Source organism: Lepisosteus platostomus, chromosome 10, assembly GCF_059453375.1.
Source record: "Lepisosteus platostomus isolate fLepPlt1 chromosome 10, fLepPlt1.hap1, whole genome shotgun sequence".
In the NCBI taxonomy this organism is placed as follows: Eukaryota; Metazoa; Chordata; class Actinopteri; order Semionotiformes; family Lepisosteidae; genus Lepisosteus; species Lepisosteus platostomus.
Window position 1 is genome coordinate 8,291,922 of NC_142620.1, and position 20,011 is coordinate 8,311,932.

The 20,011-nt window shown below is 44.1% G+C and overlaps 1 protein-coding gene across 6 annotated transcripts in view; it reads right to left on the reverse strand.

Moving 5' to 3' along the window:
- Nucleotides 1–20,011, reverse strand: part of eml5 (EMAP like 5) — a 71,289-nt gene that overhangs the window by 16,239 nt on the left and 35,039 nt on the right. For all 6 annotated transcript variants that reach the window (XM_088647890.1, XM_088647893.1, XM_088647891.1 and 3 more), the window contains 19 exons: nt 18,641–18,778; nt 17,924–18,180; nt 16,795–17,007; nt 15,801–15,968; nt 14,236–14,342; nt 12,601–12,719; nt 9,556–9,742; nt 9,294–9,399; nt 8,120–8,213; nt 6,326–6,426; nt 5,874–6,067; nt 5,515–5,626; nt 4,916–5,043; nt 3,779–3,920; nt 3,257–3,409; nt 1,805–1,936; nt 1,506–1,594; nt 499–675; nt 1–202 (listed from right to left, as the gene is read on the reverse strand). In XM_088647890.1, coding sequence (XP_088504016.1) covers nt 1–202; nt 499–675; nt 1,506–1,594; nt 1,805–1,936; nt 3,257–3,409; nt 3,779–3,920; nt 4,916–5,043; nt 5,515–5,626; nt 5,874–6,067; nt 6,326–6,426; nt 8,120–8,213; nt 9,294–9,399; nt 9,556–9,742; nt 12,601–12,719; nt 14,236–14,342; nt 15,801–15,968; nt 16,795–17,007; nt 17,924–18,180; nt 18,641–18,778 — 2,819 coding nt within the window. The remainder of the gene's footprint in view (nt 203–498; nt 676–1,505; nt 1,595–1,804; nt 1,937–3,256; nt 3,410–3,778; nt 3,921–4,915; nt 5,044–5,514; nt 5,627–5,873; nt 6,068–6,325; nt 6,427–8,119; nt 8,214–9,293; nt 9,400–9,555; nt 9,743–12,600; nt 12,720–14,235; nt 14,343–15,800; nt 15,969–16,794; nt 17,008–17,923; nt 18,181–18,640; nt 18,779–20,011) is intronic.

Consider the following 20,011-nt stretch of genomic DNA (forward strand, 5'->3'; position numbering starts at 1 on the left):
CCCCGTCGTCTTCCGATTCAATGTCCGATTCCTCGCTGTCGCCCTGCCGACTCTCCCGGTGGCCCTCCGGCTCGTGGGTCCAGATCATCAGGGAAGTGTCCCCCCCTCCCGCAGTCACCAGCAGGGCGTCGTCGTGTGTCCAGCGCACGTTGGTGACGTGCGTGCTGTGAGCGACGTACCTCTTGAACTTGGCAAACTTTCCCTGGGGCCACAACAACAGAACCGTCTTCCATGTGAAATCCAGCCACTGCTGCTATCAATGACTTACAATGTTTTGCCTTTTTTCTTTAAGAAAGTGAGAAGGAAATGAATTTGAAAAAAACGTGCCACGAGTAAACCAACCCTCCTCTCTCTGTGGCTCATAATTTCCTTCCTCTGTTGCTTTGGCCTGTTTTTCTTGGTTTTTTTTTTTGCAGTAACCTGAACGTATTTGCCTTTCAACACATCAGTTACTACAAAGAAGAAGCCCCATTAGTGGGAAACATGGACATTTCTTACCTTCACGGGATACCTGAACAGTTTGACGTAGCCAAAATCATCCCCAGTGACCAAGACCTTTTTATCGCTGGTCAGGCAGGCAGCGGTCACGTCTGTGACGTCGCTGACCACAGGCCAGATGCCCTCACACGAGGGGCCCAAAACACAGGTCCACGAGCACCAGTCGATCTTCTCCACCTGTGGAGAGGTCAGGAACACGGACGGAACAGAAAGATTTCAAGGTGGGTTAAGAGGGAATGTGTACATATGCTGCATAGAGAAAGGCAGTTAGCTGCCAATTAGACACCGCCTTGCCAAACAGAATGTGGGGATTACGGTTAAAAACTTAGAAATTAAATCAAGACAAGCAATGTTAAAATTGCGTGATGCACTTGTAGCACCTCATTGTGAATATTCTGTACAGCTCTGGTCGTCACATTAGAAATACTGCTGCTCTGGAGTGCAGAGAAAAGCAGCAGGATACGTTCTGTAAAGAAATGCCCTGACTGCTTCTACACTGACAGGGCAGAATCCCTTGAATCCCTGTTCATCTGGAACAGTGACTATAAGGAAAATGACAAGGCGAGGTCAATGCTATGGACACAAGTGGAAATCACAGGGAAGTACAGTTAAAAAAAAAAAGTGAGAACAGGCAGGAACACCAACTGGTGTGGGAACAAGCTGTGCAGGCATACGGTCACACCTGACATCCTGGTTTCTTTCCGGAAAATGGCTGAACAAGAGACTTGGATCAATAAGCTTCCAGAAACCAAATTAACAATATTAGCTTGATGTGCCTTTGACTGTGTCTGTTTCTGCAGTTTATGTTTAAAAGTATAATTGAGGTCCCCTTCTCTGGTAACTTCTTACATCAAAACTGACAAGATTAGACTTATCAAACCTTTTCAAAACTAGGACGCACTAATGCCAAACCACTTTTTTTCCCACCCTTGTCCTCAGGAGTTTTTAAAAGTAGGACAACCGCATTATCTGCAGCTGCACCCAGATTGTTCTCGGCTTGTTCCTACCTCAGATGCTGGAATCGTCTGCTTTTTGCCACGGGGGGCTTCAAAGAATAACTGTTCTTTAGCACCACTGTTTACTTGCAAAAGCTTCCCTGTTAAAATAAAAAAATGAACAGACAAAGCACATTCTAGGATGATTAGTTCCAGGTACTACGTTTGCCTTTTCGTTTTGGAGAGAATGTCTCCAGCAATAGATTCAGTTTAAAATACGTGTAAAAACAAATTCATCGGGGGAAAAAGAAACTGGAGACTCGCGCGCGTCCCCCTGCTGTAGGGTGGGGAAGGACTGTTCAGTCACACACCTCTCTTGTCCCAGTCCAGATGAGTGATGTAGCTCACCGCCCCTTTGCAGACTCCCACCCTCTTGCTGCTCATGACGTTGTAGATGTCGATGAAGCTGTCACAGGACGCCACAGCCAGGTACTTCCCAGAACCTGACGAAACACAAGAGCCTCCTTCCCTCAGGCATTCCGACAGTACGATCCCAGCGGAGCGGCGCGGCCGCGAGAGAGCAAAAACAACACGCAACGTCCTTGCGGAAAACGAAGGAGTTTTCATCTGGCTGCTTCTTTGTGAACTTGAACTTTATTGCCATATGTAACCGGTACTGGTACAATGGAATTCTTATTTACAGAAAGTCTCTCGATTGTAAAACAAGTGTAAAAAACAAAACGAAGTGCAAACAGTGCATCAAGAACAAAACAAAGTGCAAACAAACAAAGTGCGTAACAACTACTGGTTAATATACACACTATAACAACATGTAGATAAGATAAGATCACTTTATTGGCCATATACAATCTCTTGTATTAGGAATTTGTCTTTTCGCATACCCCAGCTTGCTCTCTATGAGACACACAGACAGGGAGAGAAGCTTGGGGTCAGAGCACAGGGTCAGCCACTTATACAGCGCCCCTGGAGCAGTTGGGGTTAAGGGCCATGCTCAGGGGCCCAACGGAGTAGGATTCCTCTGCTGGCCATGGGATACGAACCGGCAACCTTCCAACCACAGGCACAGATCCTAAGCCACAGAGCCACCACTCCGCCCTAATATATGTATAACTCTTTCCCACCATTTGTGCAATTACAGGCTTACATGATTATTTGTAACAGTTCCTAACAAGATATCATTTTGGTTGAAGGCTAAGAGCAGAGCTCCGGGTAGGGAGAGATCAGGTGGAAATGATGGATAAACACCATTAAGGACTTGAGAGTTCACAACGACTTTGTGTAAGTGCCCCTCAGTAACAGTGGTCCTGGTTATGTTCATGTGAAATGTTACTTTGCTGTGTGGCTGTTTTATTGTGTTGTGGAGTCTTTATGAGGGAGTATTGACAGTGTATGTTAGTCACATTCAAAAACAAACTGAGAAATATTGACCTGCTGCAAACCTGTGGAATCATGTTACAGAGGTCTAAAGTAGCAGGTAAGTGGGAGCTTTGCTGAACCAAATATGTGAGGACGTTATTTATAAAGGTCAAGGAAGTAAAGCTTAAATCAGTCTTTGAAATATCGCATGACGGTCAGCTGAGAAATAAGTTTCAGGAGTAACTGCTTTGATTTAATGTAGCAAGACGAACAGGATTGCTGCGTATTTGAGGAGAGCCTTCTGGTTTGCTTTGCTCCACAAGGAAGAAGGAAAATAAAAAGCAGAGGGAAGGCCATACTTGTGGCCGGTTGTAATATTTTCGAGGGTGCCGACCCGCTGAACTGTACTGCGCACACTGCGCACACGCTGCCCCGGACCTGCTCACCTGGCGAGAACCGGATCTCGGAAAGGACGTCCCTCCTGTGGTGGAAGGAGACCAGGTCCTCCAGCGTGTCGGCGTTGACGATGATGAAGCTGCCGTCGTTGAGCCCCACAGCCAGGGCCTTGCCATCGGGAGAGAAGCAGCAGCAGCGTCCCCCTGGGAAAGACACAGGACACTCCACCGGTCACCCTCTCCAGGAACCAGGGAGCCACACGGTCCCGGGCCGCTGCATTTACCTGCGCCGTCAAGACCAGGCCCGCGTGCCGCCATTACAGGGGAGCTGCAGCAGGAGGCGCGAGACTGAAAGACGTGGAACGAGGAAGCAGCATTCGCGGAGGACTCCATTACTGTCCTCCTGGAGGAGGGGAGGCAGCCCCTCCAGGTGTTTAGCGCTTTGGAATGACAAACCCCACGTGTTCGCCTCCGCTTGCTGAGCGCTCCACGTGGTGCTGAAGAACTGCGAACGCGTCGGGCAAGGCCTCGAACGAGACGTTGCTCAGGTCCCTTGAAAGACACTCGGTTTACCTTTCCTGAGCTTCCGTACGGCTAGCATGCAGTGGCTCGGAGAGAGGTCCCATATCCGCAGGGTCCTGTCGTCGCTCACGGTGGCGCAGAGCGGGAGGTGGGGGTGAGTGGCCAGGCCCCACACTTCCCCCTCCATGTGGCCCTGTCGGATGATGTCGGCAGAGACAGGCGGCCCATGAGTAGGTGGGATAGACACGGTCTCTCAGGGGGCCAAGTTGTAAAATGCCCGCACACGGGTTTATTTCAGTCAAGAAACCCGTCGACAAAATAGTAATGAGTCTCTCATAGTTGCTTCTGACCACCAGTCAAGTGCATTAGTGCATTAAAATCAGACCTGAGCAATGAAATCCTTTGCAGATGAGTCACTCCTAATTTGAAACACTGACCTTAGTGCCCTTTCAATGGATAAAACGTTATGAGCAGCAGCAACCTGGAAGTACTGTATTTAGATTCTTTAAAAAATAAAATAAATAAGGCACTAGGTAAGTACAATTTTTATGAATACAGCTGCACAAAATTTAAAAATATATATTTCTGATAAAAAAAAGGATGCTTAAATGTATAAAAATACATGTTCAATGTTCAACATTTTCAACTGCGGTCTGCTTCATTAAAACTTACTCAGATGCTGGAATTAAGCATACAATCATACTGGTTTACCTCATGGAAAAGTGGGTTACTTGCCCTAAAGCATTTGAAGGGGCAATTAATTACCCAAGCAGGGGGCAATAACAGGCCAAGGACATTCCGGGACAGGAAGAGGGTAGTGCTCTACTTTCTGTTGAGAGGGTCTGTTGGATTACAGCACAGAAACCCTCTCATCATCAGACCAAGAGCTGGCTCCTTATTCTGTCCCCTCCAGGCATTATTTCACCGGAATGCGGTAAATCTACAGATTTAACTGTCCAAGATTTGCTAGCTTGTGTATGATCTGAGACTTCGGGTATAAACCAAAGCTGTCCTAGAAGCATATCAGCCTGGCCTGATCTGAAGCCCTTTTATTAGTGGAGTGCCACAATGTTTCCAGTAGTAAGCTACATTGGGCTTAGCAGTCGAGCTGGACTTCAGCTAAAAGATGCCCCAGATGATGCACAGGAGGAGAAAAGAAAATATCCCCAAACTTATCCTCATCCTCACCTGAACCAGCAGTGTTATCGGTCCACTTTTGTCCACCTCCAAGATCTCCCCGTTCTTGGTGCCGACCAGTATGTGGCCATGACCCAGAGAGATGGCTCGAATGGAGGGGTTGTCTTCCAGCAGCAGACCTGAAAGCAAGCCCACCAGAGGAGAAGGTTTCCGAACAATTTCCAGACTGCAGCGCTTCAAACACGAACACAAACTGTTCAGGCAGGTTTTCGGACAGGCTGGGTATTGACACTGTACTTCAGAAAAGAGTCTTTTGTGGGGTTTTTCCCCCCAATTAGCTGTGTAACTTGTTGACATGCCTTGAATTAGTTAGCAACCAGTTCAAGCTACAAATTCTTTATAATACCTTACAAAATACTAGATATAAACTATAAAGTCTACATATACAGTAGATAGTGCAGTAAATAAATATATAGTATTGCAATATATAGCTGCAATAGTTGAAATCCTAACTGGTCCTGGCATTTGCTCAGACAGATTCAAAATATATCTGTGAATGAGATTTAAAAGAATACTCCTGACCGACTTGTGCCTTCCAACCACTGCCACCGATAAATGAGTCCTATTAGGCGAACATGCACACACTGTACCTTTGGAACCCGGAGCAAGCACAGATCTCTTGATGGCATACGTCTTGAGGCATCGTTCAAAGGTGTCGTCCCAGAGAGCGACAACTCCATCCTTCCCTCCAGTGACAAACCCCTGAGGGAAAGACAAGGGGCGCGGATGTTCAGGGCTAAACCGCACTTTCCCTGCTGCAGCATCTCAACACTTCAGGACCACAGGACCAGAGCCAGTAGGAGGTCTTGACCAAAAACCGAAGGTTACGCCACATTAAGGCACGAGGATTACAGGACAAGTGCAAGAGGAGAAGGTGGTACCAGGACCTTCAGAGGTATTTAAAAAAAGAACAGTTCATTCACACCCTTGCCTAAGAGAATCTTCTTGCCTTTTCCAGTGCATGCATGCTGAACACAGGCCCATCATGAGCCTTGACGGTTTTGATGAGGTACATGTCCCTCCAGATGCAGAGGTCTCCAGTGCAGGTTCCTGAGAAGACCATCTCCTCTGTCCACCCGTACACAGCACACATCATGGTCTCCATCTTCCCCACATGGCCTTTTCTCCCTATCAGCCCCCCGCCTGCAACAAAACACAGACCCTCGCCGTTCAATGGGATATTACAGCGCCCCTTTATCAAAATTAAAATAACGTTTAACTTGTTCCTTTGTGGCCAATACATGCTGACAGAGCTCCCCACTTTTAGATAGGCATGTTTGTTATCGGACAAATCTGACTGCATTCTTTATTGTGGATAAGTAAGAATGTGTGGACTGCTTTTCTAAAAAAAAAAAAAAGATCAACTTAATCAAATACGGAGTTATGTTATTTGAACCATACCTGCTTTGTGCCAGAATTTCATGTGCTTCACTCCAGCCGTGATGAGCTTCTCTGGCATGTATGGATTTATTTTGACGACAAAAATCTTGTCTTTGCTCCCTCTAGAAAAAAAAAATTAACAGTCAGATGACACTTTAAATAATGAAGCAGAGCATAATTGTACAATTTTATGATTGTTCAATGGCAAATTTGGCAAAACTATAATCAGTGCCAAAGGAATTATTCAGGTAAGAGAGATGCCTGCAGTTTTGCATCTTAGATCCTGGGGATAGATCCCTCTGTAATTATCTACAGGGCTCCTCAGTGTACCAACTCCAGCTTGCTTTGTGCTCAACAAGTCTCTCTGATTAGTTTAGCACTGAACACATCAGGCTACTGCCAACAGGTGTCTGTAACACAGATTACTAAAACTTCCAGCTCCTTATGAATTGTGTTGGTTGCAGCTGTTGTACAATACAATTGACCAACAGAACACAGGTTTTAAAACATAAACTTTCAGAGTTTTACTTACTTCCTTGATCAATTAAATAATCCATGCATAGCTACGCTATTTAATGATCTCTTTGGTCAATGCTTTAGACGTAAAGACCACCTTCCTTTGTGAATTTAAAACTGATTTGTGACAGGATACCTAAAAGCTCTCAAGCTGGGTGTGAGAGGGAAGTAGATTAAGGCAAGATGGAGATTCTTGTCAGAAGTAGTTCACATGTAGGGTGAGAGTTTAAGAACCAAGAAGCTAAGGCTTCCAGAGTAAGTCAATACAAGCCGTTTGTAGACCGAGAACAAATTCTCTGAGAAGGAGAGAGAGAAGGAAGAAAACAACTAACTGAGAGAATGACTGGTGGACTTTTTGTATGTTTTTGACATGTGTGTTTTGTTGCTAGTAAACTGCTTAGCTTCCTGTTTGTCCATAGAGGAAACTGAAGAAGTCTTGTTTCAATTTCAAAAAGGAGCTCAGACATTTGTTTTTTGTTTTGTAGCGTCGTTTAGTTTCCTTGCAGTTTATTTAAAGAACACACACTCTTTACCCTACAGCTGTTTTGTGTGTCTGTTTTATCAGAACCTGTCTTTTAATGTTTCTGGTTATGACAGCCCACTCCAGGCTGTGTAATACTGGCAAAAATGATATGCAATAAGGAAACGCCACCAAAAAAGAACAAATCCGGGCACATCCTGTCAGAGATCAGAAAGATCGGCAGAATTAAACTTTCAGCTTTTGTTATGGCAGAGTTAAGTGGAGCTGTCTTAGAAAGAATGGATTGAAAGTCAGCAGGGAGCTTCCTTTTAATCAATCACCAGCACATATGAGATACTCAATTTGCAGCCCGTGGATAAATTATGGCGTTAAACTTGGTGGTGCTAAGTAGATAATATTTCTCACAGCATAGTAAGAGCCACTTCCACAGATAGTCATATAGGATCTAAATGTGAACGCAGGCAGCGGTTGTGAAAGATGTGTTCATTAAAAAATATTAATATTTCATTCTCTCTCGCGTACAATGATATAACGGTTCATAACCCATAGTCCGTTTAAGAATGAAACACCTTCTGTCAAGCAGAAGACGATGGAGTTTCCAAATAGCTCAGGGTTTAGGGACACAGTGAATGAAAAAAAAATCAATTATACACCTATTACAAATGCAAATGCAATAATTGTACATTTCAAAGTCCACCAGATGATAAAACACATAAGAGAACTCCCAAACTGAAATAACTCTGGAGAACAACGAAGCTCAGCCATGACCAATAACAATGTCGCTCATGACGATAGGGGTGAAGAGGTATATTTCCCACCTGACTGCCGAGAGCTTCTCTCCCTTCCTCCAGTCCCACAGAACAAGAGTGTGGTTGTCATCCAGCCCCACTGAAGCCAAGCGCTTGCCATCCGCTAAGGACAAACAGCCACGTCATACAGTGAGACCAGCACTCAAAACACACCCTCCCTTCCAGCGCTCACCCAAAGGAGCACGTTCAGCTTTCTTGTTAAGGGGTCGTTACAGTACACCCCATAAAAAGCCTCCGTTCGTTTACATTGCTGTCACAGCAGCCCTGTAAATGGCTAAAAAAAAAAACAAACAAAGGTAATGGGAAAAAGACCTATTGTTCTTGAGTGAAATTGAAACCAGTGAGCCCGGCATACCGTCAGAGCTTTTGGTTCGTTGACTGTGAAGACCCCGTCAGGCGTATCTGGGCCTGGACAAGGTCGAACAGTAAACTACCAGTCATGAACGTGTGTCATGTTCGTCAACTGCGCTCTTCAAAACATGCTTGAGCAGCTCCAGAGTCGTCTGTTAGCAGACACGCCGCACAGCCCCAGGAACATGCGAGCACAGGGCCGTACTCGTTAAATGTGAACATACTACCGACCGTAGTGAGTGTTTCAAACATGAAATTTCTGTTTTCACACAATGGGTGAAGGCACAATCTATTTTGGCCCAAACTAAAATCTGCATTTCCGGCAGCATTTCTGTGGTGATTTGTGGTAATCTTAACTAACAACAGCTTGGCACGGGATTGTTTGTCTCTTCATTAGCTCCATCATTTGGACATGATGTCACTATAGGTCCTTCAGATATGTTTGCCAGATAAAACGTGTAGAGTGACAAATAATATCTTGCTTGTCTCAGAAGTAAGAATCACATTGGTGACACAGAAGAACCTACAAGAACAACTACACAACAAAGCTTCAGAATGCCCTTCTGTAAAGCACAGAAGGCCTGAATCAAACATACAGTATATCACACAGAAGGCCTGAATCACATCTTATCATAATCAAATGTATTTCTTCCCTTCTCGTTGCAGTAAAAGCAAAGCCTGAATGTCAGGCAGATTACCGGAGAAGTATTTCTATTCTTTTGGCCCTTTCTCTTTAGCCATGGTAAACCACAAAGATAAGCAAACACGAACGCCAATATGCAACAAGTCAACTACAGGGAGAAAAAGCCATTTTTTGTTTTAAATGCATTACCTGAAAAATCCACACCACAAACGCCATACTGGTGATATCCCTTCAGGACAGACAAGGGTTTCAGCACCTCGGTGTCCCATATGTGAATAGAAGAATCTCGCCCCACCTGGTTAAAAAAAAAACACTGGAAAATGTATACATCTTATCTGAAATACACGAAAAGTATCTCCCACTGATGCATGTCAGAATAAACACAGTGTGCTTTTTCATTGCATATTTTAATGCTACCAGGTGGCTTTGCTAGGGATTACTGTAGTCTTACCTGGCCTGTTGCTACATAGTCCTTGAGAGGGTGGATTGCCAGGCAGAGGATGTCATCATCGTGCCCGAGGTAAAAACGCTGTGTGTTCTGCTGTCGATTGTACACCACCCCCACTGCAGCCACGTGGTACACAATCTCTCCAGTCTGCGTGTAAAACAGGTTACTCCTGCAGTCATAACCCCGGTATCTGGGTTATTGGAAAAACACACACATGCAGAGTCAATAAAGAGAACCCGCAGGCACTGAAGATCAGACTTGTGACGACACACAGTGCACTCGTTTATAATACCACGCACAATGTTGATCACCGCATGACAAAAAAGATACTCCTTCTATGGAATATACTTAGAGATGAGTGAGCCCATACATTCTCAGATTTGAAGGCGTGCCCTGCACTGACGGCCTAAAAGAGCTGGATCATTTCAGTCTTGAACGGAGAAGGCTCTGATGGGACCCGAGTCAAGGATTTGAAATCCCTGAAGGCACTGACAAAGTCGGCTGAGTGGACTTCTTCAGAATGAAAAAGGGAAACACGGACTGCAGGGAGGTGCGATTGAAATTAGAATCTGAGGTACCTGCTACAGAAGGGACGCGGGAGACTGGAACAATCTACCCAGTCCTGTTGTTGAAGCCGATGCCCTGAAAAGGTCAAATCGACTTTGCAGCAGTCAAATGAGCTACAGTACATGAGCTGAATGGCCTCTTTTCCTTTGTAACCTCTCATGCTCTCATGCTGGTATTCATGTGAAGAATAATAACACATCCTGCGCTTTTTTGTTTTTCTTTTGCTGCCCGGAACAAAAGTGCTTTTATTAACTGCAGTCCTAATTTCTCAGACTGGTTATTAAATCTTGGTAACAAAATAAATGAACTGACAGTATCGCAAAAATTTAACAAATTCCGGAATGAGCACAAAATCGCAAACTTTGTGAAAGTACTGTGTAATCGCCATATTGTCACAAACCCCTAGTCTCACCACAGACAAGAGCAAGAGTTTGTGCAAACTGAGACATGAAGCAGCCCTTCCTGCTCACTAGTCACTGCAAAGACTAATGTAATGTGATGCACGAGCGAATAAGCACTGGTTGTGCAGCAGAAATTTCACCACAGAAATATTCCAAAGTGATCTGCATGCGGACGCAACATTAGTATTTGTCGGCAAAAACATCTCGAAGTCGAGAGTAGTATTTCTAATAGAATAAAAGAGATGGATTCACAAGCCTGCTTGTTTACAATATAACGGGCCTGGTTCACCTCACTGGAATGTTGGCTGCCTTGTTCTGAATCAGAGAATATGGTGCTGCCCATACCTGGAAATGTTGTGTATTTTGTGATGTAAATTGGAAATTTTACAAGTTACTGTGGTACATTTTACGTCACTGTGGTTTGAAATGCACTCATCAATGCCAATTCTTTCTAACCCTGAAATATAAAAATAGTATAGCAGTTTCCCTTTAAGACACTAAGGAGCAAACTCTCTGTTCACTGATTCAAAGTACAGCAGCCTTTCAAAAGTTACCAAAATAGAACTGTGTTGTATTTTCCATAGCTCTAAAATGCTTACAGGGTGTACTATCCATTCACTTTGTTTCACAAAGTCTGTATCGGGGCTTTCCAAGGCTCTTACAATCTACCGTAAATCGATAATGATGTCAGTGTGCATTACAACACATGAACAAGTAATAGGTTTATTCCATGCTGAAAAGAGAAGAAAGAAAACACAACGTTTCAGCTGTGGAGCCTTCTTCGGGTGCCGGGTGAAACATGAAACGTTGTGTTTTCTCTCTTCTCTTTTCAACATGGAATAAACCTATTACTTGTTCCTTTGCAGACTATGCATGCTGACGCAGCTACCCACCTGAACTATTACAACACATGTACCACAATATATGCCAGAAAACGTTCATGAGCAATAGATCCAGGTTTCTGAAGCTAGGTAAACGCTAATTCCGATGAATAACTGCTAAAACCCGACATGACCGTTCTCAGGAAGCTTTGACATTGACGTGCACTAGAGCAGTCAATGAGAGCAGCTCACTACAGAGGTGTCGAATCGTTCAGTCTGGACTGGAGATTGTTAGTGACTCTAGCTGTGTAGGATTAGGCTAAGTGCAGTATGGAGCACACAAGCAGAAAAAGCAAACGCTAGTCCATTTCTTTTACATCACCGTGAAAGAGTGCTTTCATTGACTCGTGCCCGATCGATGGAGAAAACTCACCACATTTCACTCTCTTTTGAGTATATATAAACCCCTTTAGGCAGTTAAAGCATTATATACAGTATACAATCTAAAGGAAACCTAATACCCAGTGTTAAGTGCTGAATTAATTAGCTCCTATCACTGAAGTCAGCAGCTGCCTGAAAAAGCTGATCACAGACCTGTGCAAAAGGAGGAATGCAGTAAATTTCTGGGGCCATGCTGTTCACTGTCTCTGAAAAAGTCATTTTTCCCTAAATCCCAGCAGGGTTTTAATTTGCAATCTCCAAAACAAATCTGTTGTACTCCACCATCATACTATTGACATTCACAGCAAAATATAGGAAAGCAGTTCACAGAAAAGAATAGCAAATGTGCAGAGTTTTTGGAGAAGATAAGCACTAAACCAGTAGTACACTGCCATATAATATAGGAAAGATTCAGTTCTGCCGGGCAGAATGAGCATTTGTTCATTACATCCAAGCCTTTCTTCACATTGAGGAGAATTAGCAGCAAGGAAAAAAATATACATCATATATAATATACATGGATTATTTTGATAGTACATTATTTTTATATTTAAAGTTGACACAACAAATTTAAACCAGAATTAATGCTGATTAATATGAACCAAGATTAGTATTTGAGAAGAGGGAAACATCAATAAAAATGGGAAAACAAAAACTGATCAAATTCAAGTCATTTGTAAGACTTTCAGAGGCTTTGAAGCCAGCAAGAGGCCAGCTCCTACTCAGGAAAAAGGCTCAAAGGAGTATTTTTCAAGCTTTGAGTCTCCCTGCCAGACCACGGTCCCTGCCTCCTGTTGGGATGTCTTTTCTCCTCTCACCCGTGCACAAAGTGCAGTCTGACAGTGCTGCCTGGGGCTCTCTCCCTTTTCTTCGTTGAGGTGCCTCTGTGTTTGTCTTTGCATTGCTCTTTAAGCTGAGGTAGATCTTCTTTGTAAACCTGGATGGGGGGAAAAAACCACAGCGCACACTTCTCCGTTTACTGAATATTTATATTCAAATATTTATGTCCGTCTTTTTTAGGTACGGACCTTCTTTCAAACACAGACAACAGCGGTACAGTATATTCCACATTTTCAAATGTATCGCTACACCTTAATGACCAGAAAGAAGATCAATATTTTCGAGCAACAGTTTAACATTATATATTTTTGTTTTTACCAGTGAGATTTCTTAGTGAGATTATCATACCAAATCAAGAAGACTCTGTTCTTTTAGGGCAAAGAGTTAATCATGGCTACTCTAAGTCACATCTTTTTATGAGAGGATACAATTTTCAAGACTGAGGGCTAATGGAATGATAACAAGCCCATATATATATTTTTACTACAGCTTTGTAATCTATAAGACAGGCTGAATTAAAGGGCAGGCTTTGGGCAATTGCACGGAATCACAAACAGCATTACAGAAGCAGGCGCTTCTTAGAAAAGGGACACGTTTGGTCTTAATCATACTGTATCTGTGAAAGCCCATGGAATTCTCCTTGTGGCTCATTAAAAAGCAGCCTGTGTTTCTGACTACTGGGGCAAGGCTGATCTGCTCAGACAGCGCTGTGTCTGCTGGTCTGGAGCCTCTTGTACGAGGCAGATCTGTATCTAGGAAGGGAGAATGCGAGATGAGAGCAGTGAATTTCACTACTTGAAAAACATCAATAGTTTGTCCTGCTGTTGAACAACATAGTCTTAACTACTGGAGTTGGGGTGTAACACTGCGTCCAGCAGCCATATCACCCTGCAACTCACAACTGGCAACCCACTGAAGCTCAGCAGGTGTGAGCCTGGTCAGTACCTGGATGGGAGACCTCCTGGGAAAAACTAAGGTTGCAGCTGGAAGAGGTGTTAGTGGGGCCAGCAGGGGGCGCTCACCCTGTGGTCCATGTGGGTCCTAATACCCCAGTATAGTGATGGGGACACTATACTGTAAACAGGCGCCGTCCTTCGGATGAGACGTAAAACCGAGGTCCTGACTCTCTGTAGTCATTAAAAATCCCAGGGCGCTTCTTGAAAAGAGTAGGGGTGTAACCCCGGTGTCCTGGCCAAATTTCCCATTGACCCTTACCAATCATGGCCTCCTAATACTCCCCCTCTATGAATTGGCTTCATTACTCTGCTCTCCTCCCCACTGATAGCATTCTGGCGTTCTGGCGCACTATGGCTGCCGTCGCATCATCCAGGTGGGGCTGCACACTGGTGGTGGTGGAGGGGATCCCCATTACCTGTAAAGCGCTTTGAGTGGAGTGTCCAGAAAAGCGCTATATAAGTGTAAGTAATTATTATTATTATTATTATTATTACTACTACACAACGCAACGCACTGTACTAAAATCATACCAGGTGGATTACACAGGTCTGTTTAGAGTTCCGTCTTGAAGCAGTACAGAATGGAGAGCACGACAGTGATATCATGCAAGAAGATGCAAGAAAGTGCCCAGTGACCTAGGGGCACAGCAGACGCACCTGCCGGCGATATGTGAGTTGCGTCTCTTGCTCGATCTCCGAGTCCATCTCAGGCACGTCGGACTGATCGGAGTCTGACTCTTCGCTGTTGGAGTCCACTAAGGTTTCTGCGATCGCAAAGTACAAGACACGCCTTAAACCCAACTCAAAGCTCGCAAATTCGAAACCCCTTCTGCTTGGGATTTTCAATGTTTGCACTGCGCGGCAAGGCTCTTATCACCACGGACGGACATCCTCATTGTAAGGGAGCAGAAATCGTTATGAAACTTCTCCAGCAAGAGGTTGACTGTTCTTCCAACATGCTATGCTGTCTTGCACTCACTCTCTGACTCTGACACTTTCAGATCAAATTTGAAATTACATTTTTAAATTTCTAGCTTGATTTGCTGCCCTGCAACAGACTGGCATCCTGTCCAGGGGGTGCCCTGCCTGCCTTGTGCCTACTGTTTGCCAGAATAGGCTCCGGCTCCTCTACAACCCTGAATTGCAAGAAGTGGTTTAAAAATGGATGGACGGGTGAAATGGATACTTTGCAAGATCTGAAATACTGTAAGCGAGATCATCTAAAGTCCAGTCTAGTCCTGAGGATTGTCTTCTTGAGCAATTACTTCTTGAGACTTATGCTGATTTCTTTATGTCTTAGCTTTCATCTTATTAAAACTTTCCACATCTTCAGAACAGCCTTTCTTTTTTTTGGATAGAAAAAAGTAACATAGCAATTTAATGAAAGACCGCATACCACACTTGATGATGTTGTATCCATAGCTTATATGTACTATGAATGCACACTGTTTTCATACCTAAGGTTTTAACACCCACATTACACTTTCATTCAAGGGACAGTGTTGCCATGATAGAGTCATTTACAGATGAGATCCTGCCTGAATGACATCTCCAATTCATCAAGTAGCCCATCAGTGTGCAAATGGGCAAACGCAGTTCACAGAGTACCATTACTCAAGCTGACACTGAGAACTGCTGATACACGGAAATACAGAAGCACTGGACTGTTGTACGCTAAACACGCTCACAACATGACCCATTATAAAAAGCACCGCAGAAACTGGAAGAAAGATACTTAGAGAAAAGTACTTTGCAGTTTCATTGGCCTCCAGTGGAATAAGGTCCAATGAACCATGACTCCACAAATAGTGTCTTTTCTAATTGAATTTATTTTCCGAATGGACAAGTTCAACTTAAAGAAACAAAGAATCAGGTCCTTTCAGGTTTTTGTTAACACACTTGGACTTCACATCTGTTTCTGACCACATTTCTTTTAAAAACCTGCATCGTGGAGTGCAGACCCTCATAGGGATATTCCTATGATATCGGCTTTGATTTTTTAAACCATAAGAACAATTAAATTTTAATGTTTGGGATCCCTCCTTCCTATTTATGTCTTTTATCCTCTCACCCTTGCACAAACCAAGATATTTTAAAGGGAGAGAAATGAAGCCATATTTCTTATTACATGTCAGTACCATTCACAGTGTAAACTGGTACTGCATTTACTTAATACCATCAACAAAGCACCACGCTGCAACACTGAGGGGATGCTGACCTACCTTGAGGAGCTATGTGAAGAGCATCTTTTGCTTTTCTTTCAGGGACAAACTTCCACTGGAACACAGAGTGGTCAGCTCCACCAATAGTAATAACCCACTGGTAATCATGTGACCATCTCACATTGGTTATATGAGCAGAGTGGCCTAAATATTTTTTAAACTTTGCACCTAGGAGACAGAAAGCAATGAAGGACGTCACCCAAAGCAGCCCCACAAAAGAAACACACATGGAAATATGTAGGAAAAAAAAACGGGACCAATAACCTGGATTTCAGGAATATTCCCCAGGAAGAAACTGGACCAATAACCTCAATTTCAGAAATACTCTCCAGGACAAAGCTAGACCAATTACCTCGATTTCAGAAATACTCCCCATATCCACGGAGGTGAAGTCACAGCGTGTTAACGTCATGTGTCCCTGCGCTAGCAATGCCACAAAAATCCTTTTGTGCATGACTTAGCTTGGAATGATTTGTTGATAGCAGTGAAGTGGAGAGAGAAGTCAAAGATATTCCATTTCATTTCTCTGCACCCACATATTTACATACATTTACACTGCACACTTCCTCTGTGCGGATAGCACTGTGACTCCTACAACCTCACCAGTGCCTAAAGGCACCCACTAGCAGAGCCACATCTCACACTATCTTTACCAGGGCTCCAGGGCACAATGTAAAGGCCACTCCTGCCAGTGTTCTCACTTTTCGGTTGGCACCAACATCAAGCCCTGGCTCGGACGCACTTGCGCCCCCCTGACACCAGCCCTGAGCAGTCCAGAAGGGGCACAGAGTGGGACAGTCAGTGAGGGGCATCCCTGCCTGCCAGGTGGCCAGAGAGACCACTGCATGCGGTTCTCTGTATCCTCCAGCTGGGCTGCAGGAATGATCCAGGACGAGGGCAAAGCCGAACTGCGGGAAAGTACTTACTGGCGATCCAAGTAGAAAAAACGTCAAGCTAAATTGAATTTAGCAAAGAAAACATAAAGGGATCTTACCTTTCTTTAAACAAGGATAGCGAAAAAGCTTTACTAATCCATAATCATCGGCCGTAACTAAAACGTGGCTGTTGAAGTTTGCGTCTACTGAATTTATATCATTGATGTCGGAATATTTGGGCCATATTCCGTTCACTTCTGGGCCCAGAACACAGGTCCACGTTGACCACTGAACAAGCTTCAGCTCTTCTTTATTCGTGACTTCCTTCCCACCTAAACAAATAGGAGAAAATTCCAATTACCCCAAGGCCGACGATTAGCGTTATGGAATGTGATCACAAAGTACAACAAAATCAATACGCTAAAACAGTCCCATGAGGTTCTGAGAACACACAATGAAATGCTGTAGGCAGCCTGAATGAAGAGCTTTTATTTTAGCAGCCTTGCAGGCAGAAATGAATAGCACAACAAACATGACAAATCCTGTACCGTTTAAAAAAAGGCATTGCACTAACTGCAAGCACTTAAAAAAAAAGCATTGAAGTCACTATTCATAGATTGCAATAAATAAGAAATAAGGCCTTGAGCACATTAAAGCCTCATACTCAATCAAAAAGCCTGTGGAAGGAAAGCAGAAAAATAAGAGAGCAACCACTTACATACACAAAGCCAGGATTTATTAGCATTATTGTTCATCACCATCGTAGTATCGATGTACAAGAGTCATACAGGACCACGCGTTGTTTAAAACTAAATTCCGCTCCAGACCCTAGTGGAAATCCCAGCTCTAACTGGTAAGCTGGTCAGGCTGGTAGCCAATCTAAAACCAGTTGGGGCTGGTATCAGCATGGGTGTCTATCTTGCGTCAGCTGCAGCTGATTTTTCACATTTTGAGTGAGAATACGTCACTGAAACCGTTAACGCAGACTAACTGCGGCCAGTCAGTGTGCCGCCATCAAGGGTAGCGTGGGCTTACTCACTGGATGACGTCGTCAGCTGGTCACTGCAAACTGACTGCCTGTGCTCTCTTCAATGTGAACCGTCGACAGTTGAGAAGCAAATACAGTAGGTGTATTTGAGCTCAGAATCCAAACTGGTCCAAGCTGGATTTCCCACTAGGGTATTTAATCAAAATCATAACCTTGCGGTTATTACACAATCTTTTGTTACCCAGCATGCACTCTCTCACCCGGCATCCTGAAAAACAGTCTTTTCCCACTCCCGTCATTCGTCTGCAAATATTTGCTGTCCGCGGACCAGTCCATATGGGTGATGAAACTGGTGGAGCCGATGCACTCGCCCACTTTCTTGTACCGCTGCACGACCCCGTAGATGTCCACCGCGTTGTCGTTGGAGCCCACGGCCAGGTGGGCCCCGTCCGGGGAGTACTTCAGCTCGTGGATCGCCTCCTTGCGGTCCTTGACGTGCACCACCTCCGTCATGTCTCTGGACGCGGGGGAGAGCACAGGGCACCGTCAGGCCCTCACGGGGCGATCACGGTGGCCGCCACCGACGCCTCGACAGGCCAAGGCCCTGCAGTCCCCTTGCGGGGTGAACTCAATGCTGAGGGATGGGATCTGCGTGGGTGCTAACATCAAACAGATACTTCTCATCTTCCGTGAGATCGTTTCGGGAGCAACGACTACTAAAATTGATCAGAACCGTGGTGTTTTACATGCAGGAAATTCAGTTTAACGGACGATAACCTGGAGATCAGTTTTAAGAAAAATAATTTAGAAACTGGGACATTTCACTTTATTGGACATTACAGTTTTAACTGTGTACAGACGGCAGCATTAACAGGCTCTAAGGCTTATATGACAATATATGCATTGATACAAGGGAATACAAGCACAGATGATGGACTCCTGACACCACAGCAGGCAAGGCTGCAGGTTTTGCCTACCTGACCCGCAGGACAGTGAAAGAGCCATCCTTCATTCCGAGAGCAAGATGGATTCCATCCGTACTCACGGCAGCACAGCGGATGGGCTCTTCCATGTTGCAGCGGGCAATCAATGCATGGTCAATGAGGCTCCATATCCTGCAGGAGGAGTAGCGTAAGTGACAGGAGAAGAAGAGAAGCCCAGACACGCACGGAGATGGCTATAGAAAATAGCAAAGGGGGGGAAGGCTTTAACCGAGCAAGGCTAAAAAACACTGTGATAACCTCCTCATCATATAACACAACACACGATAACAACACGCATTACCTTGACAACAATTTCTGCATTAAACAAAGGAACAAGATATGTTGTAACAGTTCGTGCAGAGACGAAAGTTTAAAGCCGGAAGCAGAACTCAGACAGGTGAAAATCATGGAAGTCTTGAAGTCGTGAAGGACCGACAAGGACTTCTGCAGCTGAAGCTCGGTAACATTGTTCCTGGTCATGAAGCTCAGGAACATTGTTTTGAGGTCATGCTTTACATGAATGAGGCTAAAACCAGTCAGAACTTCTTCCTGTGCAGTGTTATTTGGCTGTACGGGTGTTATACTGTGTGTTATGGGTGTTAGAGTGCTCATGAAGAAGTTTTGACTGTGGTTTTAGCCTCGTTCAAGTAAAGCATGACCTCAAAATTTTAATTCCAAATGAATAACTTGAATCAACAAAGGACTTGGAACAGTTATGTTAAGACGTGATTGTCTGTTTATTTTCACCACTTCATTTTAAAAGGAAATTCTGAAAACATACATTTCATGTATGAGAGTAAAGAATTGATTTTAACTGGCTTATCAACTTCGTTTTTGCCAAATGGAATTTATTTCTCTCCATTTCTCTTTTGTTTTGTTCCCATGAGCAACAGACACTTGTGGCACCCAGTAATTTAGAGCAGGAGAATGACACCGTGACACCGCATAAAAGAAATCAATAGAAAGATTCTTTTTTTACTGTGCAGAAAAGAAATAGTGTCATTTCATCTAAATCCCCAAGAGGCTTGTAAATAATTACAAATGAAGGCTAGAAAAGGTTTCTCCTAAGCGGAACACCTGCAGAAGACAGACATTAGCCTTTCTGTTGCTACTGTTACTTTGCAAAGTAGTGCCCTAAAGATGTGGTTAGGATGTTTTAATAAGCAAGAATTTCCATAAGCTTTTCAAACGTTAACCCAGGGAATCTTTCGGAGTCTTGTATACACAGGTTCTTGAACATTATGACTTTCAGGCAAAATGATTTAGGATTTTGAAAACAGAAACACTATCTTATGCACAATCCGCAGACCAACCACCGACAAAAACATCGGTTTGCAGATGTCTTAACTCCTGAAAACGTAAAGC